Source organism: Artibeus jamaicensis, unplaced genomic scaffold (assembly GCF_021234435.1).
Source record: "Artibeus jamaicensis isolate MK-2021 breed Jamaican fruit bat unplaced genomic scaffold, CSHL_Jam_final contig_797, whole genome shotgun sequence".
Lineage (NCBI taxonomy): Eukaryota > Metazoa > Chordata > Mammalia > Chiroptera > Phyllostomidae > Artibeus > Artibeus jamaicensis.
In genome coordinates, this window is record NW_026521977.1 from 9,864,293 (window position 1) to 9,878,728 (window position 14,436).

At 49.3% G+C, this 14,436-nt stretch overlaps 1 protein-coding gene across 2 annotated transcripts in view; it reads left to right on the plus strand.

The window, feature by feature from the left end:
* NAV2 (neuron navigator 2) overlaps window positions 1-14,436 on the plus strand; it is a 362,959-nt gene that overhangs the window by 246,565 nt on the left and 101,958 nt on the right. For both annotated transcript variants that reach the window (XM_053673061.1, XM_037150498.2), the window contains one exon: window positions 3,320-3,442. In XM_053673061.1, coding sequence (XP_053529036.1) covers window positions 3,320-3,442 — 123 coding nt within the window. The remainder of the gene's footprint in view (window positions 1-3,319; window positions 3,443-14,436) is intronic.

Here is a 14,436-nt window from a genome sequence, read left to right on the forward strand (position 1 = left end):
TTCACCAGCAGTAAAAATCCGGCAGGGAAAATGAATGTTAAAAGTAGTTTGTCCTTTGCCAAGATCCCCCCAGTTGAAAGTTTTTTGTTTATCTGTATGCCCTCAAGGACTTTACTGAAACCTTGCTTAATGATGCAAGCTTATGTTTTGGTCCTTAAAAGGACATTTGTTCTAGAAGGTCTAGCCTCTGGCAGAGTTACTGCATTTTGCCGCAGGTGGTTTTTTCTGTATGTGCCAACTGTAGGATGTGGGCATGTAACCCACCACTGGACCTTGAGTCGCTACATCTGGTGGGTGGGTGGACGGATAGACGGATGGACAGCTGGGTGGGCTGACAGGTAGTTTAATTTGCTTTGCCATATGTCTCAGGTGTCAAATTTGCTGACATTTAAGAGGAAGGAAAAGCTGTAATTGCTGTCCTTCCGAGAGGTTTTGGCTAAATCCCACCCAATGATTATGTCGTTGGGCTTCATTCATTCAGCAAAAACCAGTATGTAGTAAGCACTTGGAATGTGCTAGCACACGGGATGGAGATTTGAAGAAAATCAGAACAGTCCTGGCCTTCAAGGAGGTTACTGTCTTATGTGGGAAAAGGCAAGCATTAAAAGGTAATCAAAGAGTTATTTAACTATAGCTATCAGTTTCTTAAAATTGAGATTTCATATTATATACCAATAAAAATCCACCATGTCTCTCTTTTTAAAAATTTTTTAAAAGATTTTATTTATTTATCTTTAGAGGGGAAGGGAAGGAGAGAGGGAGAGAAACATCAATGTACAGTTGCCTTTCGTGCATCCCCTGCTGGGAACTGGCCTGCAACCCAGGCATGTGCCCTGACTGGGAATCAAACCGCGATCGTCTGGTTCGTAGGCCCACGCTCAATCCACTGAGCTACACCAGCCAGGGCCAAAATCCACCATTTCTAAAACAGGTTTTATTTATTTGTTTTAGAGAGACAGGAAGGGAAGGAGAAAGAGAGGGAGAGAGACATCAGTGTGCGAGATACACGGACTGGCTGCCTCTCACACCCCCTACCTGGTGCCTGGCCTGCAACGCCAGGCATGCGCCCTGACCCGAAGCCAAACCAGTAACCTTTCTGTCTGGTGCTCAATCTGCTGAGCCACCCATCCAGGGCAGATTCACCATTTAAAGTACAAAATCCAGTGTTATTTATTTATTTAGGCTTAAACAACAGACATTTATTTCTGACACTTCTGGAGTCTGGGAAGTTTAAAATCAAGCTGCCTGAAGATTTCGATTCTCAGTGATGGCTCTTCCTGACTTGCCTCAGCCCCCTCTCTGATCTCTCCTCATTGGTGGAGAGAGAGAGCTCTCCTTTCTCATTTTCTAAGGACACTAATCCCATCAGGGGGTCTCTATCCTCATAACCTCATTCAACCCTAATTACAGTCCAAAGGCCCCACATCCAAATCCTATCACATGGGGAGCGAGGGCTTCAGCATATGGATTTTGGGAGAACACAAACCTTTTAGGCCATATTATTTTCCTCGTGTCTTTTGTAAGAGTGAAAAGCCTTTCCCAGAAGCAGACTTGGCGTCACGAGTGAAGTTTAGGTAGTACAACCCATTTCTAAACTAGTCAGTGGTAAGAGGTGTAGACGCCCTGGGGTTGGCTTAGACTAGTCAGGATTCGTGGCCCTCCGACTGTCCTAGAAAAGAATGAAATGAGCCTTCTGCTATCCAGGGAGGAGAGTGAACTGGGAGGGCAGTCTCAGTGGGTTTTAGTGTATTCACAGAGTGCTTTTAGTTTTCAACACGGTGCAATGGAATGAAAAATTCAGTCTTTGCTGCTGCTGTTGTTTTGTTGGCATAACCACAGTCTGTGGGTTTGATGGACTCCCAACAGTTTCCGTTACATTGGCATTGCATTGTCTGTGGTCATTCACGGCATAACTGGGGGATAAGGGGGGACATCAGAGAAGCTCAGTTCAGACGTGTCCTCCTGGAAGTTGCTCTAAGGGGACGTCCTTGTGGCCTATACAGGAGGCTCCTGCTCACCCATGGTGGCTCCAGGGAGAACGTCCTTCTCTGCCCCTAACTTGAACTCTCTGGTTCTGGGCAACCTCCACAGCATCTTATGGTTCCATTTCCCTAAGAACGTATCTACCCCCAAAGTTCCCAAGTGAGAGGGGGGAAAAATTCGGGGACTGAAAACCATCAGGATCTACCCCTTGTATTCTAAAGCTACAATATTAGACTCTGTGAGACATGTCAGGGTGCAGCTCAGCTGCCGGTTTCAGGAAGACAAACTGCTCGTGGGTCTTCTTACTTGACTCGAAATGTAAAACACAATTTCAGATGCCCTGGGCCCAAGTCTTTCTCACGCAGCCTGTGTGGGAATTACAGGGATCTGAGTTTGGTTTCTCGCTCTGCCCAGATTGTGCTTTGCCTTCCTGCTTTCCTCTGAAGAGCGGGTAATAGCACAGCGGTCTCCTCGACTGAGTGTTGTGCAGGAGCCAAGCTGGAGAGGGAAAGCTGCTTTGGACCTGAACTACCTCCTACTCATAGCTAAGACCTCAGGAGCTGGTCTGGTCTGCGGACCATCAGCCGTCTGCCCAGAAAGTTCCAGGGGTCACCCCCTTCCCTGGACAGCGCCGATTTCATCGGAAGGTAGTTTTATGACAACCACCCGAACACATTGTTACCAAAGGTGAAGTGCGTCATCTGTAGATACTTCAAGATGATGACAGTCCCAATAATGTCTTTCATTTACATGGTGCGGTGCAAATTGCAGAGCACTTTTCGTATACCTTATCTCAGTAATTCTCATGTTTGCCTTGCGATGCAGGAAGGCCGTGATATATTCCCATAGTTTAAATGAAAAACCCAGAGAAGTGACTTGCCTGTGATGGCAAAGGTGACTCTTGGATCCTCTGTCTTTTCTTTCTGCCTCTTAAAAGCTTGCCTGCACCCTCCACTGCCCTGTTTTGTAATATTTTTCCCTGTTCCTTGGGCCAGTTTCATCCTCTTAGGTGAAAAACCTGCTTGTATAATTGCCGACATTAAAAAAGAATGTCATGAATACATTCGATATCTAATGTTACTCACTAGTCAGTTCCCCTCTGCTTCATAGAATCCTGTGAGTTGGTTAAGCTGCGTTCTATTTTGACTACCAAGCTGGTGATCCTTGGGTTGTCAGCTGCAGCGTTGGCCCGAGGCTGTGATCAGTGACAGAGTTTCGGGAAAGCCTCGGTCTCTTCCCCTTAGAGCACAGGATGGCCACATAGGGCTTCTGGATGCGAACAAACAAGACTCTACAGGACTTGCTTTTGACCATCCTTTGCATCCTCCTTTTAAAGGTACATGACCGATGGCGGGCTTGGCCTCTACACCCGTCGCCTGAATCGGCTCCCTGATGGGATGGCTGTGGTGAGAGAGACCCTGCAGAGAAACACCTCCCTGGGCCTCGGGGACGCCGACAGGTAAGCTTGCCTCACCTGGGCTTGGCCAGGTTCAGAGGGCATTTCACAGTGACCTGCGGAATGAGGGCGGTGATGTTTGGAGGGATGGGTGCTGCTTTAACCATGCAGAGGGAGGTCGGGAGGCCCTGAGGCTGGCTGTGCCTGGGCTTGGCAGCTGGCACAGCAGGAAGGAGACAAGGAGACGGCGCTGAAAGGCTGAGTCCTGCTCTGTGGGAGGTGCTGCTTCGGAGTAGTTTTTGTTGTTGTTTTGACTGTTGCTATGCACCTTTGTCAGTTCAGCAGGCCCCTGAGATCTGCTTGACTTCCCCTGTTAGGCAGCTTTCTAGGTATTGCACCTTGCAACAGAATCCCTGGCGATTCACAGGTCTGTGTGCAGATGGGAGCTCTCCTGGCCTTGGCGGAGCTGGCTTCCCCTTCGGTCTGCTGTTGCTTGGTAATAGGATGCAAGGCTTAGGTGTGGAGGTGGTAGAGCTGAGCAGTTGGGGTTATACTGCTGGACCGGTCTGCATTGCTGCTGCCGTCAGAAATGAAAAGAGCTCCAGAACACACTGCAACAAAGAAAAAGAACATTTAGCATCCAAGTTTCTAGTCCTTGCTCTGACACAAACCGATTCTGTGACCATGAGCAGTCTCTTAAAGAAGAGGTTTGGGCTCTCACGACCCCCAGGACTGCTGCGAGCTCCGATGTGCTGTATTTCTAGATTTCAATGCCCCCTAGTGATCTGTCTGTTGAAGGATTTTTCTGACTTGATTGGCCTCTTTCCACATGTGGGTTCGTGTGACACTGCGTGAATTTGGGTGTGAGGGGTTTGCAATCCCTGTAACTCTCTGGGGGGCTGCACCTCACGTGTTGGAAAACCAGGTGTTTGCAGCCCAAGTCCAGCTTCCTGTTCCCTTAGCAGGGTGCGCTGTTTACAAGGAGGTGGGTGATTTCCATGGTTCTCCGGCTTTGGAGAGATGGGGCAGCCTACTGAAGAGACAGACACTGAAGTTACCCCAGAAGTGGCATTTGCTGAAGAGAAATCTCTCTTCCTGATCTCTCAGGGAGGGCTGGGAAACCTCGGCTGAGGGAGGCAGCACTGAATTGGCTGTCGGGAACTTGGGATCTGGCCCAGGCTCTGCCACTGACTTGAATGCGTCCTTCTCAGAGTCCCCCTGTGTCCAGCGTGGTGATTTATACCGGAGCCGACAAAAGGCTTCCCACTGCTGCGCCAGCTCAAGTCCGTTTTGTTCCTGTAATTAATGTTTTTAAAGTATTGGTTTGAGGATTCCACAGAAAGAAGAACCATTTGAGAACTCTTTCTAAAGCTAAAGCTCTCTATAATGAAAATATTTAGAGGAAATATTATCAGGGGTAAAAAAAAATCAGTTGCTGTAACACCCTCTCTGGAGATGTCACGATGTTGGCCAATTATTTCGCTTGTTTGTGCTCCCCTGTAAACATGTGGTTGGTCAGGAAATTGATCAGCATAAAGTGCAGGCCTTCTGAGGTTCGTTTCCCTTCTTGCAGAAGAAGGATCTGTGCCAGGCAGTTTAATTTAGTGCTTTATTGCAGGGTTAATGGAATTATCACAGATCACAGCTGAGCTTGTTTCTGCTTTTGGAGGTGGAAGCACTGGGTGGGGGCTGGGAAGAAAAGAACCTGATTGTATTTTTTCTAGATCAGCCCACATAGTGGGCCACACACGGACAGCAGTGTCTTCTGGTTCTTCCCCGACGGACGCTGCTCAGACGTGATCATGTAAAACTAAGTGGATGAGAGACCAAATTTTAAAGAAAGAATTCAGGTGGCTTAAAAAAAAAAGGTTTAATAATACTTATAAATTTCCTATTTTATATCAGTTTTGACCTGTAAGCAGTGAGACATTTTGCATTATTCTGGAATAAGTTAAATATCTTTAATCTCAAAAATTATTGTAAATAGACCAAAGAAATGCTTCATCTTTGGCTAAGTTGAAATAGTATTTGATTTGTTTTTATAAGGTTCTTCCTGTAAATCTCCCCCCTAAACTGTACTCAAGTGGGAGGATCACATTAGTCAAATAAGAAATAATTTTAGGCGGTAGACAGAGAAATATTTCTTTTTAACAATTACATTCTAGCCCTGGCCAGGTGGCTCTGTGGGTTGGAGCATCATCCTATATACCGAAAGGTCGTGAGTTCGATCCCCAGCAGGGCACAAGGGGAAGCAACCAGTCGATGTTTCTCTCTCTCTTTCCCTCCCTTCCCTTTCTCAATAAAGCATATCCTTGGGTGAGGATATAAAAATAATTATTTTGGCCTGGCTGGTATAGCTCAGTGGATTGAGCACAGGCCTGTGAAGCAAGGGGTCGCTGGTTCGATTCCCAGTCAGGGCACATGCCTGGGTTGCGGGCCAGGTCCCCAGTGGGGGACACATGAGAGGCAACCACACACTGATGTTTCTCTCCCACGCTTTCTCCTTCCCTTCCCCTCTGTCTAAAAATAAATAAAATATATTTTTAAATCATTTTAATTTTAATATTTTAAAGAGGTAACTATTACATGAGGCCCACGATTTTACAAATATTGCTTAGGGTAAGGATAGTATAGGCTATTTCATGTGAGGTATCAGGAAGGATATCATGGATTGTGTGCGGATATATTATTATTTTTTAAAGGTAGTGTGCAAGTGGCTGGCTGCTGGTCAGCCAATTCTATTCTTGTCCCAATAGTTGGAAATATGTTCTTTAAATAATTAAAAGAGACAAGTGGAAAAATACAGAGAACCCAGAACCTTTCCAGAATCCTTCCCTTTTAACCTGAAAAAAAGAAGGTCCCAGAGCTGAGATATTTCCAGAAAGTTCCTTATAAAAAAGACAGCCGGCCCGTAAGGATTCGCACACAAGCAACAGACAGGTTCTGCACCGGAAGTAGGAGAAGCACTGAGAGATGAGACCCGAGTGGACCTCAGCCACGGGAAGACATGCAGGCGAGTGCACATCCCCTCTCTCTCTGTGCCTGCAGGAGAACCGTTAACCCCGGCGGTGCAGCTCCGGCTCCCACTTCAGCTCCAGGGAACAGCCCAGCAGGACCCCGACCTGCCCCACAGACCCCGACTATTTGCAACAGGTTGTGGCCGGGATCTCTTCAGGGTTATTAAAAGTAACTGATAGCAGTGTGTACCTCCCGAGCCTGGGAAGTAGAGACCATGTCAGCTTGTGAGTCTGTGTGTCACCAGCGGCCTCTGAGAAGTAATAAATGACGATAGTAAACTCAGAATGCCAGGTCTGTCCTTGATCTCCTGTCACTCCTCAGGGCTGCCACCCCTGGGCTCCAGTTTTTACCTGGCAGTCATCAGCGGCTAATTCCAGGCAACGAGAGGCAGCTGGCTGAGAAGGGAGCATCAAAGGGGACAAGTAGAAGTGGCTTATTACAAGACATAGGCCCCAGATAACAGACAAGGAAACGGAACTTTAGCATGGGGGTCTCTGGATGGACAGCCTGGGAAGGAGAAGAAATACGCCCAGGAGGGCCGAGGGGCTGGGATCCCAGACAAGCTGGAACTCCTGCCAGCTGCTCTGTGCACAGCGTCCCCTCTTCACCCATCAGAAGTTCTTGAACTCTGGCAAATTGCATGCTTTCAAAGCTTAAAGCACAGCCCTGGGAAAGTTTCCACTCCGGAGTCCCTTTCTTTGTCCTTGAGAGTCACCACTGTGCTCGTGGTCCTTTCTGTCACCACCCTCGGGCTTCCGCGTGCAGCGCGCACAGGCAGCTGCGTGCCCCGCCGAAATGGCTCCCTCGACACGGAGGAGTCCTTGAGAGCACCTGGAGGGCGGCAGCCGGGCTTGCCGAGGGCGTTCGATCAGGAGGAGGACTTGGAATTACTTGGTACCTTCTCCAGGGGTATCCAGCCTTTTGGTGTCTCTGGGCCACACATTAACTACCTTGTGACACATAGTCACAAAAACATGTCTCATAATGTTTTAGGTAAATTGATGACTCTGTGTTGAGCTGCGTTCATAGCCATCCTGAGCGGCTTGCAGCCTGCGTGCCGGCTGCGGGTTGGACACCCTTGGTAACTAAACCATTAGAATGCGCCCTGCCCTGACCAGTGTGGCTCCTCTGGTTGGACATTGTCCCTCCAGGCAAAAAGTCACCCGTTGGATTCCCTGTCAGAGCACATGCCTGCGTTGCAAGTTCGGTTCCCGGTCCCAGGTCAGGGCCCATGCAGAAGGCAATGAATGGGTCTGGTTCTCTCTCACATCAATGTTTCTCTCCCCTTCTTTTTCCCTCCCTTCCCCTCTCTCTAAAAATAAATACAATCTTTAAAAAAAATTTAAACCATTAGAATTCGTATTGAACTTAAATGCTTTGTATTGATTTAGGCAGTGATAAAGCAAAATAACTAATGCTGCATGGTAAACCACTTGCCTAAGACTTGAACTAAATGTAAACTGCTCGCTAACATGATGCCAAGGAGCTGAGCTGGAAGAAAAAACAGTTTTCCCCCTCGTTACTAGGTTGTCTTTGTCCCCCAAACCCTCAACGTTTTAGATATTGAACCTGCCCTTGCGGTAGGATTCTGTCACTGCGCTGACTCTGCTGTTTGCATTTGGAGCCCTGGCTGTCCCACTTTCGGCTTGAACTGGGAGTCCCACGGGGTGAGGATGTAACCATGCAACCTGGTATTTGACCAGCCTGCCAAGCTGAGTCCCCCTTCTTCGTGGGGAGAGTCACAAGAGCCCAGAGCACCGCTTGGCTTTGTGATCCGTGTGGAACAAGGCGGCCTCCTGGCACCAAGCACTGCATTCACAGATTCAGGCCTGACCTGCAGAGAGGAGTTTAATCCAGGCCAGAGGTGCCCAGCCTGCAGATGGAATTGTTGGGAGCCCTGACCAGGTAGTAGGCCCCCAACCCAGTTATTTGTTAGGCACAGCCTCTGCTGGAATGTGCAGACGACAAGGAGCACCCATGGGAGGAGTGTCTCTGCTTGCCTACCTTCCAGGCCTGTGGTGGGCAGAATGACGCACCCCCTGCCCCCAAGGTATCCATGGCCTGATCTCCGGAACCTGTGGATGTGTTATGCTACCCGGCCAGGGGGGAATTAAGGACCGCTGTGAGAAGTACACCAAGTGAAGGCGGCAAAAGTGTTTTATGAAGTACCGAACAAAGATAAAACGTTCTTCAGTCCTGCAAATCATTCAGGGCTGTCTGAGCTCTATCCCTGGAACTGTCTTCTTTATATTTAATTAATTAACAAATAATTAAGCCCTTTTCTTTCCACAATAGCACAGAGTAAATATACACAGTAACAGAACAATTGTGTATTAAAGAAAAGCGTTAGGACTAGGGGGAGTGCGACTTTAGGACATGATGTGTAGGAAAGGAAGGAAATTGAGAACAGAGACGTACCAGCCGTAAGGTGCTTGAGCATCGAGCTTCCTATTGGCCTAAGTGAACGTGCGTGAACTTTGCATCACTTCCCCCCAGCCCACCTTCCTGACCTCTCCCATACTATTTTGCCTTCATCTTTGCCTACCGGAGTCAGTCTGTCTCTCTTCCTCTCCCTCCCCTCTTTCTCCCACTTTCCTGCCCGCCCCTCCCCCTCTCTTCTCTCATTCTCCTTGCCTTCTCCTTCCTGCCTTCTCCTGCCCGTTACTCCCACCAGTGCCCCTGAGCCCTTTCTTTGCCCTGCATTCAAGGGCTGTACTCCTTTCCTTGGGACAGAGAGCTGCCTCTAACACTGACATCAGTGATCTTCATCCTCCTTCCCCTTTCTTCTCCTGCTTGTGTTGTAGCAGGGAAACAAGTAGGCGAGAGTAAAAGCCACTTTCATTTTAGAGCTCATAAAAGGAGCCTCAGAGGCAAATCTCTCCTTCCGTGGCAACAAGGTAATAATTACTGTGTTGGCCTTTCCCGGGGGCCTCTTTTCTGTTGGAGCCACTGGCTTCCCTTTAAACTGAGAGCTGTTTCCTGTGAGATGGGTGGGCAGGGGCCACCTGTGCCCAACAGAGGGCTGGTGCTGACAGGAAGCAAACCATCTGCACCTTAAGCCACAAAGGAATTCTCCCGGGAGATTGCAAAGAGAAGAGAGAGTCGTCTGCGGAGTAGCCTTTCTGGTTCATGCAGTGTTTCCACTTAAAGCAAACAGACAAACAAACAATCAGCAGTGTAGTGGCCCCTGGAGAATCTTCCACTTCCTGATGTTGCCCAACGTGATAACTTCATTCTAGGCTGCACTGTAGAAGCACAGGGAGGTAGTAGCTCCCAAACCCAGTTACTTCTTGGGCAGAGCCTTGGCTGGGATATGTAGGAAAGAGAGGGGGGAGGGGAGATGGGGGCGGGGGCCACACTCACTCCCCCGAAGTACATCTTCCAAAAGTGGTACCTTTTCAGTAGTTGTTTCAAGGTAATCTGTAGACTTGAAGTTTGTTCAAAGTGCGAACAAGAAGATGTGTAGCAATATGAAAACAAGAATGGGAGGCCAAAGAGGAAAGCCCAGACAGGGTGCCGTTCTTCTGGGTTTATCCCCTCGCAGCTCAAAGCACAGGCTCCCAGCCCCAAGGCAGAATCTGACTACACCTGTGCCCTGCAAAGAAAATAACATCATACATTTTAATCCACATACCTGGGCAAGTCTTTGCATCAGGCAGGACAGGACAGATTGGGCTGTGTAACAGACGACTCCAAAAAACCACCCCGTCTGGCCACTGCAGGTCAGTGGGAGGCTATGCTGTACACCATTCTCACTCTTGGACCCAGGGTGCCAGAGGGACTTCTGTGTAAAGCATTCACAAGCCGCATGGCACAGAGAAAGGGAGCGTGGTGAGCCACGCACTGTCCCCTAAAGCTTCTGCCTGTGTGGCCTATGAAACTTCTACTCAGTTGTCATTGGCCAAAGGAAGTCACATGGTATGTTCAAGTTCAGAGGTGAAAATTAGTATAATTCTACCATATGCCTGTGAAAGCAGCAAATATATCAGTGTCATTAGTGACTGTGGTTGTGTTGCATACAAATGATAGCATTAGCTTAATGCCACTGCCCCCACCATTTAGACAACTCTGTATCATGCCCTTTATCACGTATTTACTTCACCTCCCAAATGCCAGGCACTGTGCCACCCATTCTGATTGATGGCCACCAGTAGCTCCCGTGGGTGGGGGACAGTGTGGAACATGATCACTGAATTGGTTAAGGAATTTTAACCAGTGCTATGGGTCGGTTGTATTTCAACGAAATATTCGGGCTGAGTTTTGATATGTGACAGCTTACAGAAAGGGCTGTTGTTTACTGACCATCTACTACGCATGGTAGGAAGTGGTGATCCAAAAGATGAGTAGGCAGTAGCCCCTGCTCCCCGGTCTCAAAAGCTTGGAGTCAAATAGAGGGGAGAGAAGCTTTAAATAAGCCGTCATGATTTGAGGTGCCACCGGGCGCTCTGGGAAGCAGGAAGGACCAGGAGTACATCCCTGGGGGCTCTCTGCCGTCCTACACCAGGAACTTGCTATCATAATAAAACGTGGGAGGGTCCTTTTCCTGTCCGTGATGATCTGAAAGATCCTTCAGAAACATGAGGAGTGTCCAAATAGGCCCATTTATCTCACCATCCGTTTGGGCGTTTCTTTTGTTTCCTTTAATATCCTTGGTTGCTTTTGAAGAGCAGCTTAGCCCTGATTCCTGTTACTGAAATGGAAGAGCTGATTGATTGAAACGAGTGCAGGGGATAAGGCAGCCCTTCCCCTGGCCCGTGGAGCAGAGTCCCTGGTTACAGTGTAACCTTCAGCCCGTGATGCTGGCCGGCTGCGCCAGCCCCGAGCCTCTCTTTTAGGTGACTGTGCCTGGGAGTGTATTTTCCTGAGGGCCGCCTTCCCCAAGCCAGTCCACACAGAAGCTCAATGCAGGGCTGGCTGAGAGACCTTCGGGGTTGTCTGTCACAGCCCCCTCCCTTTGCCAGTGGAGGCCCGGGGAGGTTGGTAGTGGCCCAGTGAACCACTCGCTGTTCTCCAGGCTTCAGGGAGCAAGGTCACCGCAGGGTGAGTTTGCAGATCATGGACTCTGAAGTAACTCTGGTGAAAGCAGGCATTTTCTCTGGGGTGAGTGTTACGGATGCAGCCCCTGTAATAAGGGAAGCAGTGCCCTGGGAACCAAGGGACCTTGTCCTAGATCTCGTTCTGCCACCACTGAACATCTTGGGCATGATGTCCCCCCTTTGCCCTTTTCTTCATCGGTGTGGTCAGACTGGCTGATCCCAAGGCCCTGGAGTTCCTGTGAGCCAGTGCCCTCCTCTGTCACTTGAGGGCAGAGTTTAACAGAGCGGCTGGCTCATCAGGGCAGCTCTCTTCTATGCAGAGCAGAGACCCCCATGAACTTCTGGTCTCTGATGGTCACCGTGGCAGATGTCGTGTGATGGTTCTGTTAGGAATGAGGTCCTCACTCACTCACCCAAGACCTCTGGTGTGTGCAGACTCAGGAGGCTGAGCACCCTTCCTCCCCAAATCTGCACAGGGCAGGCCTCTTTGGGAGGAGAGAAAGCCTCCAGGCATCCATCCTCTGTGCACCTCTGAGCTAAGCCTGCTCTCAACCTTAATGCACTTGGAGGAGGGGAGGAAAAGAGGGCCGTGGTTACTGCTGGTGGCAGGTACTGAAGAACGACCAGAGCCGATGGCTCAGAATGGAATCTTACAAAATGGGGAGTCCAGGCCGAATAGCACTATGGATGGGACGGCGGTGGCGGGGAGGGACGTGGGCCTTTCTGACACTCCGGAGGAAATCTATCATGCACTGCAGTGGCTCTTGCTGTAGCTTGAACTTTGCCAAAATTACATTAGGAGTTGAAGCTCGTGGCATTATAGTTTTATTTTTGTCAAGATAAAATCTAAGGGACTGATAAGCAGTGAATTGTATTGATTTGAGTGGGTGTTTTGACTCAGGGTTCAACTGGGCTTGGATGCACATTGTTCCCTCCATCAGTGCTGCCTGTCCAGAGGCGGGTGGTCAGCTTCAGCATCGGGCAGTGTTGGGGCAGGGCCTGGAAGGACTTCCCTGTCCTGCAATTTTTCGTGCAATTGGCAGGCTTTGCGTGGTACACTAGAGTCCTGCAGGGCACAACAGCATTTGGGTTTATGCAAGGACACCGGGAGTTTTACGTATAAGGGAACAGACTCCGAAAGGTAGCAGGCATTCCTTTCCTAAAGCCACAATGCAAAGCTAGGCCTTGGATTCGCATCTCTCTGGACACAAAACCTTCGCTTTCCAGTGCTGTGCTTGCCTCCCTTGTGTTTAAAGCTCTGCTGCCATCCCTCCAGAAGGAGAGCCTCGCTGGCAGCTACAAAGGTGATGGCATCCGGACTGCAGGCCTTTAAGACCGCCCTACCCGCCCCCCCCCCCCCCCCCCGCCCCGGTCTGATTTTTCCCCAGGCCAAGTGAAAGGAAAGCCCTCCGCACACGGCTCAGACTCTGGCCAGGGCTTGCTGCCCTTGAGGGAATGCTGACTTAGAATATTAGGGAAGCTTAAGCTTGAAGCTGTTGAGAGTCAGTCCTATTTTTCTCTTAACAATGTAACTAATGGGTTGGTGAAAAAGTTTGCTACTCCCCCTGCCCTCTTAGGATGGCTGTACTAGTGCTTAGTTGCCTCTAACTTCATTTGAAACAATTTTGTTAGATTGTATTGTGACAGCTGTCGTATCAGCATGCATTTAAAAAAAAACATCAAAATTGGTGAATTTTTATGTAGCCATTTTCATACTAAAGATGGAAGGAAATACGCAACATTTTGGTGTATTATGCTTTATTATTTTAAGAAAGGTTAAAAACAAATGAAACACACAAAAAGATTTGTGCAGAATATGGAGAAGGTGCTGTGACCGATGGAATGTGTCACAAGTGGTTTGTGAAGTTTCTTGGTCCTATTGACATTGGGCCAAATACTTCTTTGCTGTGGGACTGTCTTATGCATTGGAAGATGTTTGGCAGCCCCCCTGGCCTCTTCCCACTAGAAGCCAATAGTGGGAGATAGCCGGCATTCTCAAAATATCCAAATCAGTAACGTTATTGGGGAAATGAAAAATGTGTCTTTCATGGAAAAAAACATATGGCCTTTTTGGCCAGCCTGATAGTTCAGTGCCAGAACTTCCCACAGAGGCCACCGGGCTGCCTTTGTCACACCGAACACACCCGGTGACCTGCAGGGTCTGCCTTCTTCCCCCCGAGTGGCCTTTGCCGTGGGCCCCTGGGGCCTTTCCGTGTCTCAGTGCCCCAGGAGAGGGGCCGGCTTTGCGTGCTCGGCTGGTTTTCCTCGTCCACTGCACACTTTGATTGATCCCCCTCATTAATCCATGCTGCTCAGTACTGTAAAATGGCCTGAAATGAGATCTGAAGGGAGACTCCGACGTTGTGAGGGATGTGGCCAGACTGAGTGGGAGAGATCCGATGGGGCCCGGGGGGAAATGAGCTGGTTGCATGGCTCACGGATTTCTATCGCCACTTCTCCCGTGAGCCTGCCCTCAGTTCGGGGGCAGGGGCTCACAACCCTACGGTTTCCCCAGTGGCTAAGAGAGCCTTAAAAAGTGTCCTTCCTGGCTGCTGCTCTGGGGTGTCTAGACGTGGCTTGTGGGGAGCCCATGAGTATGCAGCCCATGGGGGAGGTGTGCAACAGAACCACAGGGCATCTCGGATGGGGTTAGAGTCGGTCTTGTTGCCTTTTACAGGGTGCACAGGTGGACCCTAGGAGGGGAGTGTGGGGCACTCTAAGTGTCCTCTGGTGAGCCAGAACATGGCTTTGCTGGCCCTGCACTCTGGGGAGATCAGGGTGGATCTCTGGGCACGCTGTGCCTTGTGCTGTCAAGTTCCTGTGGGGAAAAGGGATCCATGTCAGTGTGGGGGCGACTCCTGAGGGCTCTGGGGACACCAGAGATGTGGTCCCCTGGTAGGCTGGCTAAACTCCCAGGTGCACCTGCTATTGTCCCAAGTATTCTCCTAGATGCTTTGCATATTTGTTTTAACCTCACATTTGTGTTTATTTATTTTTTAAAGA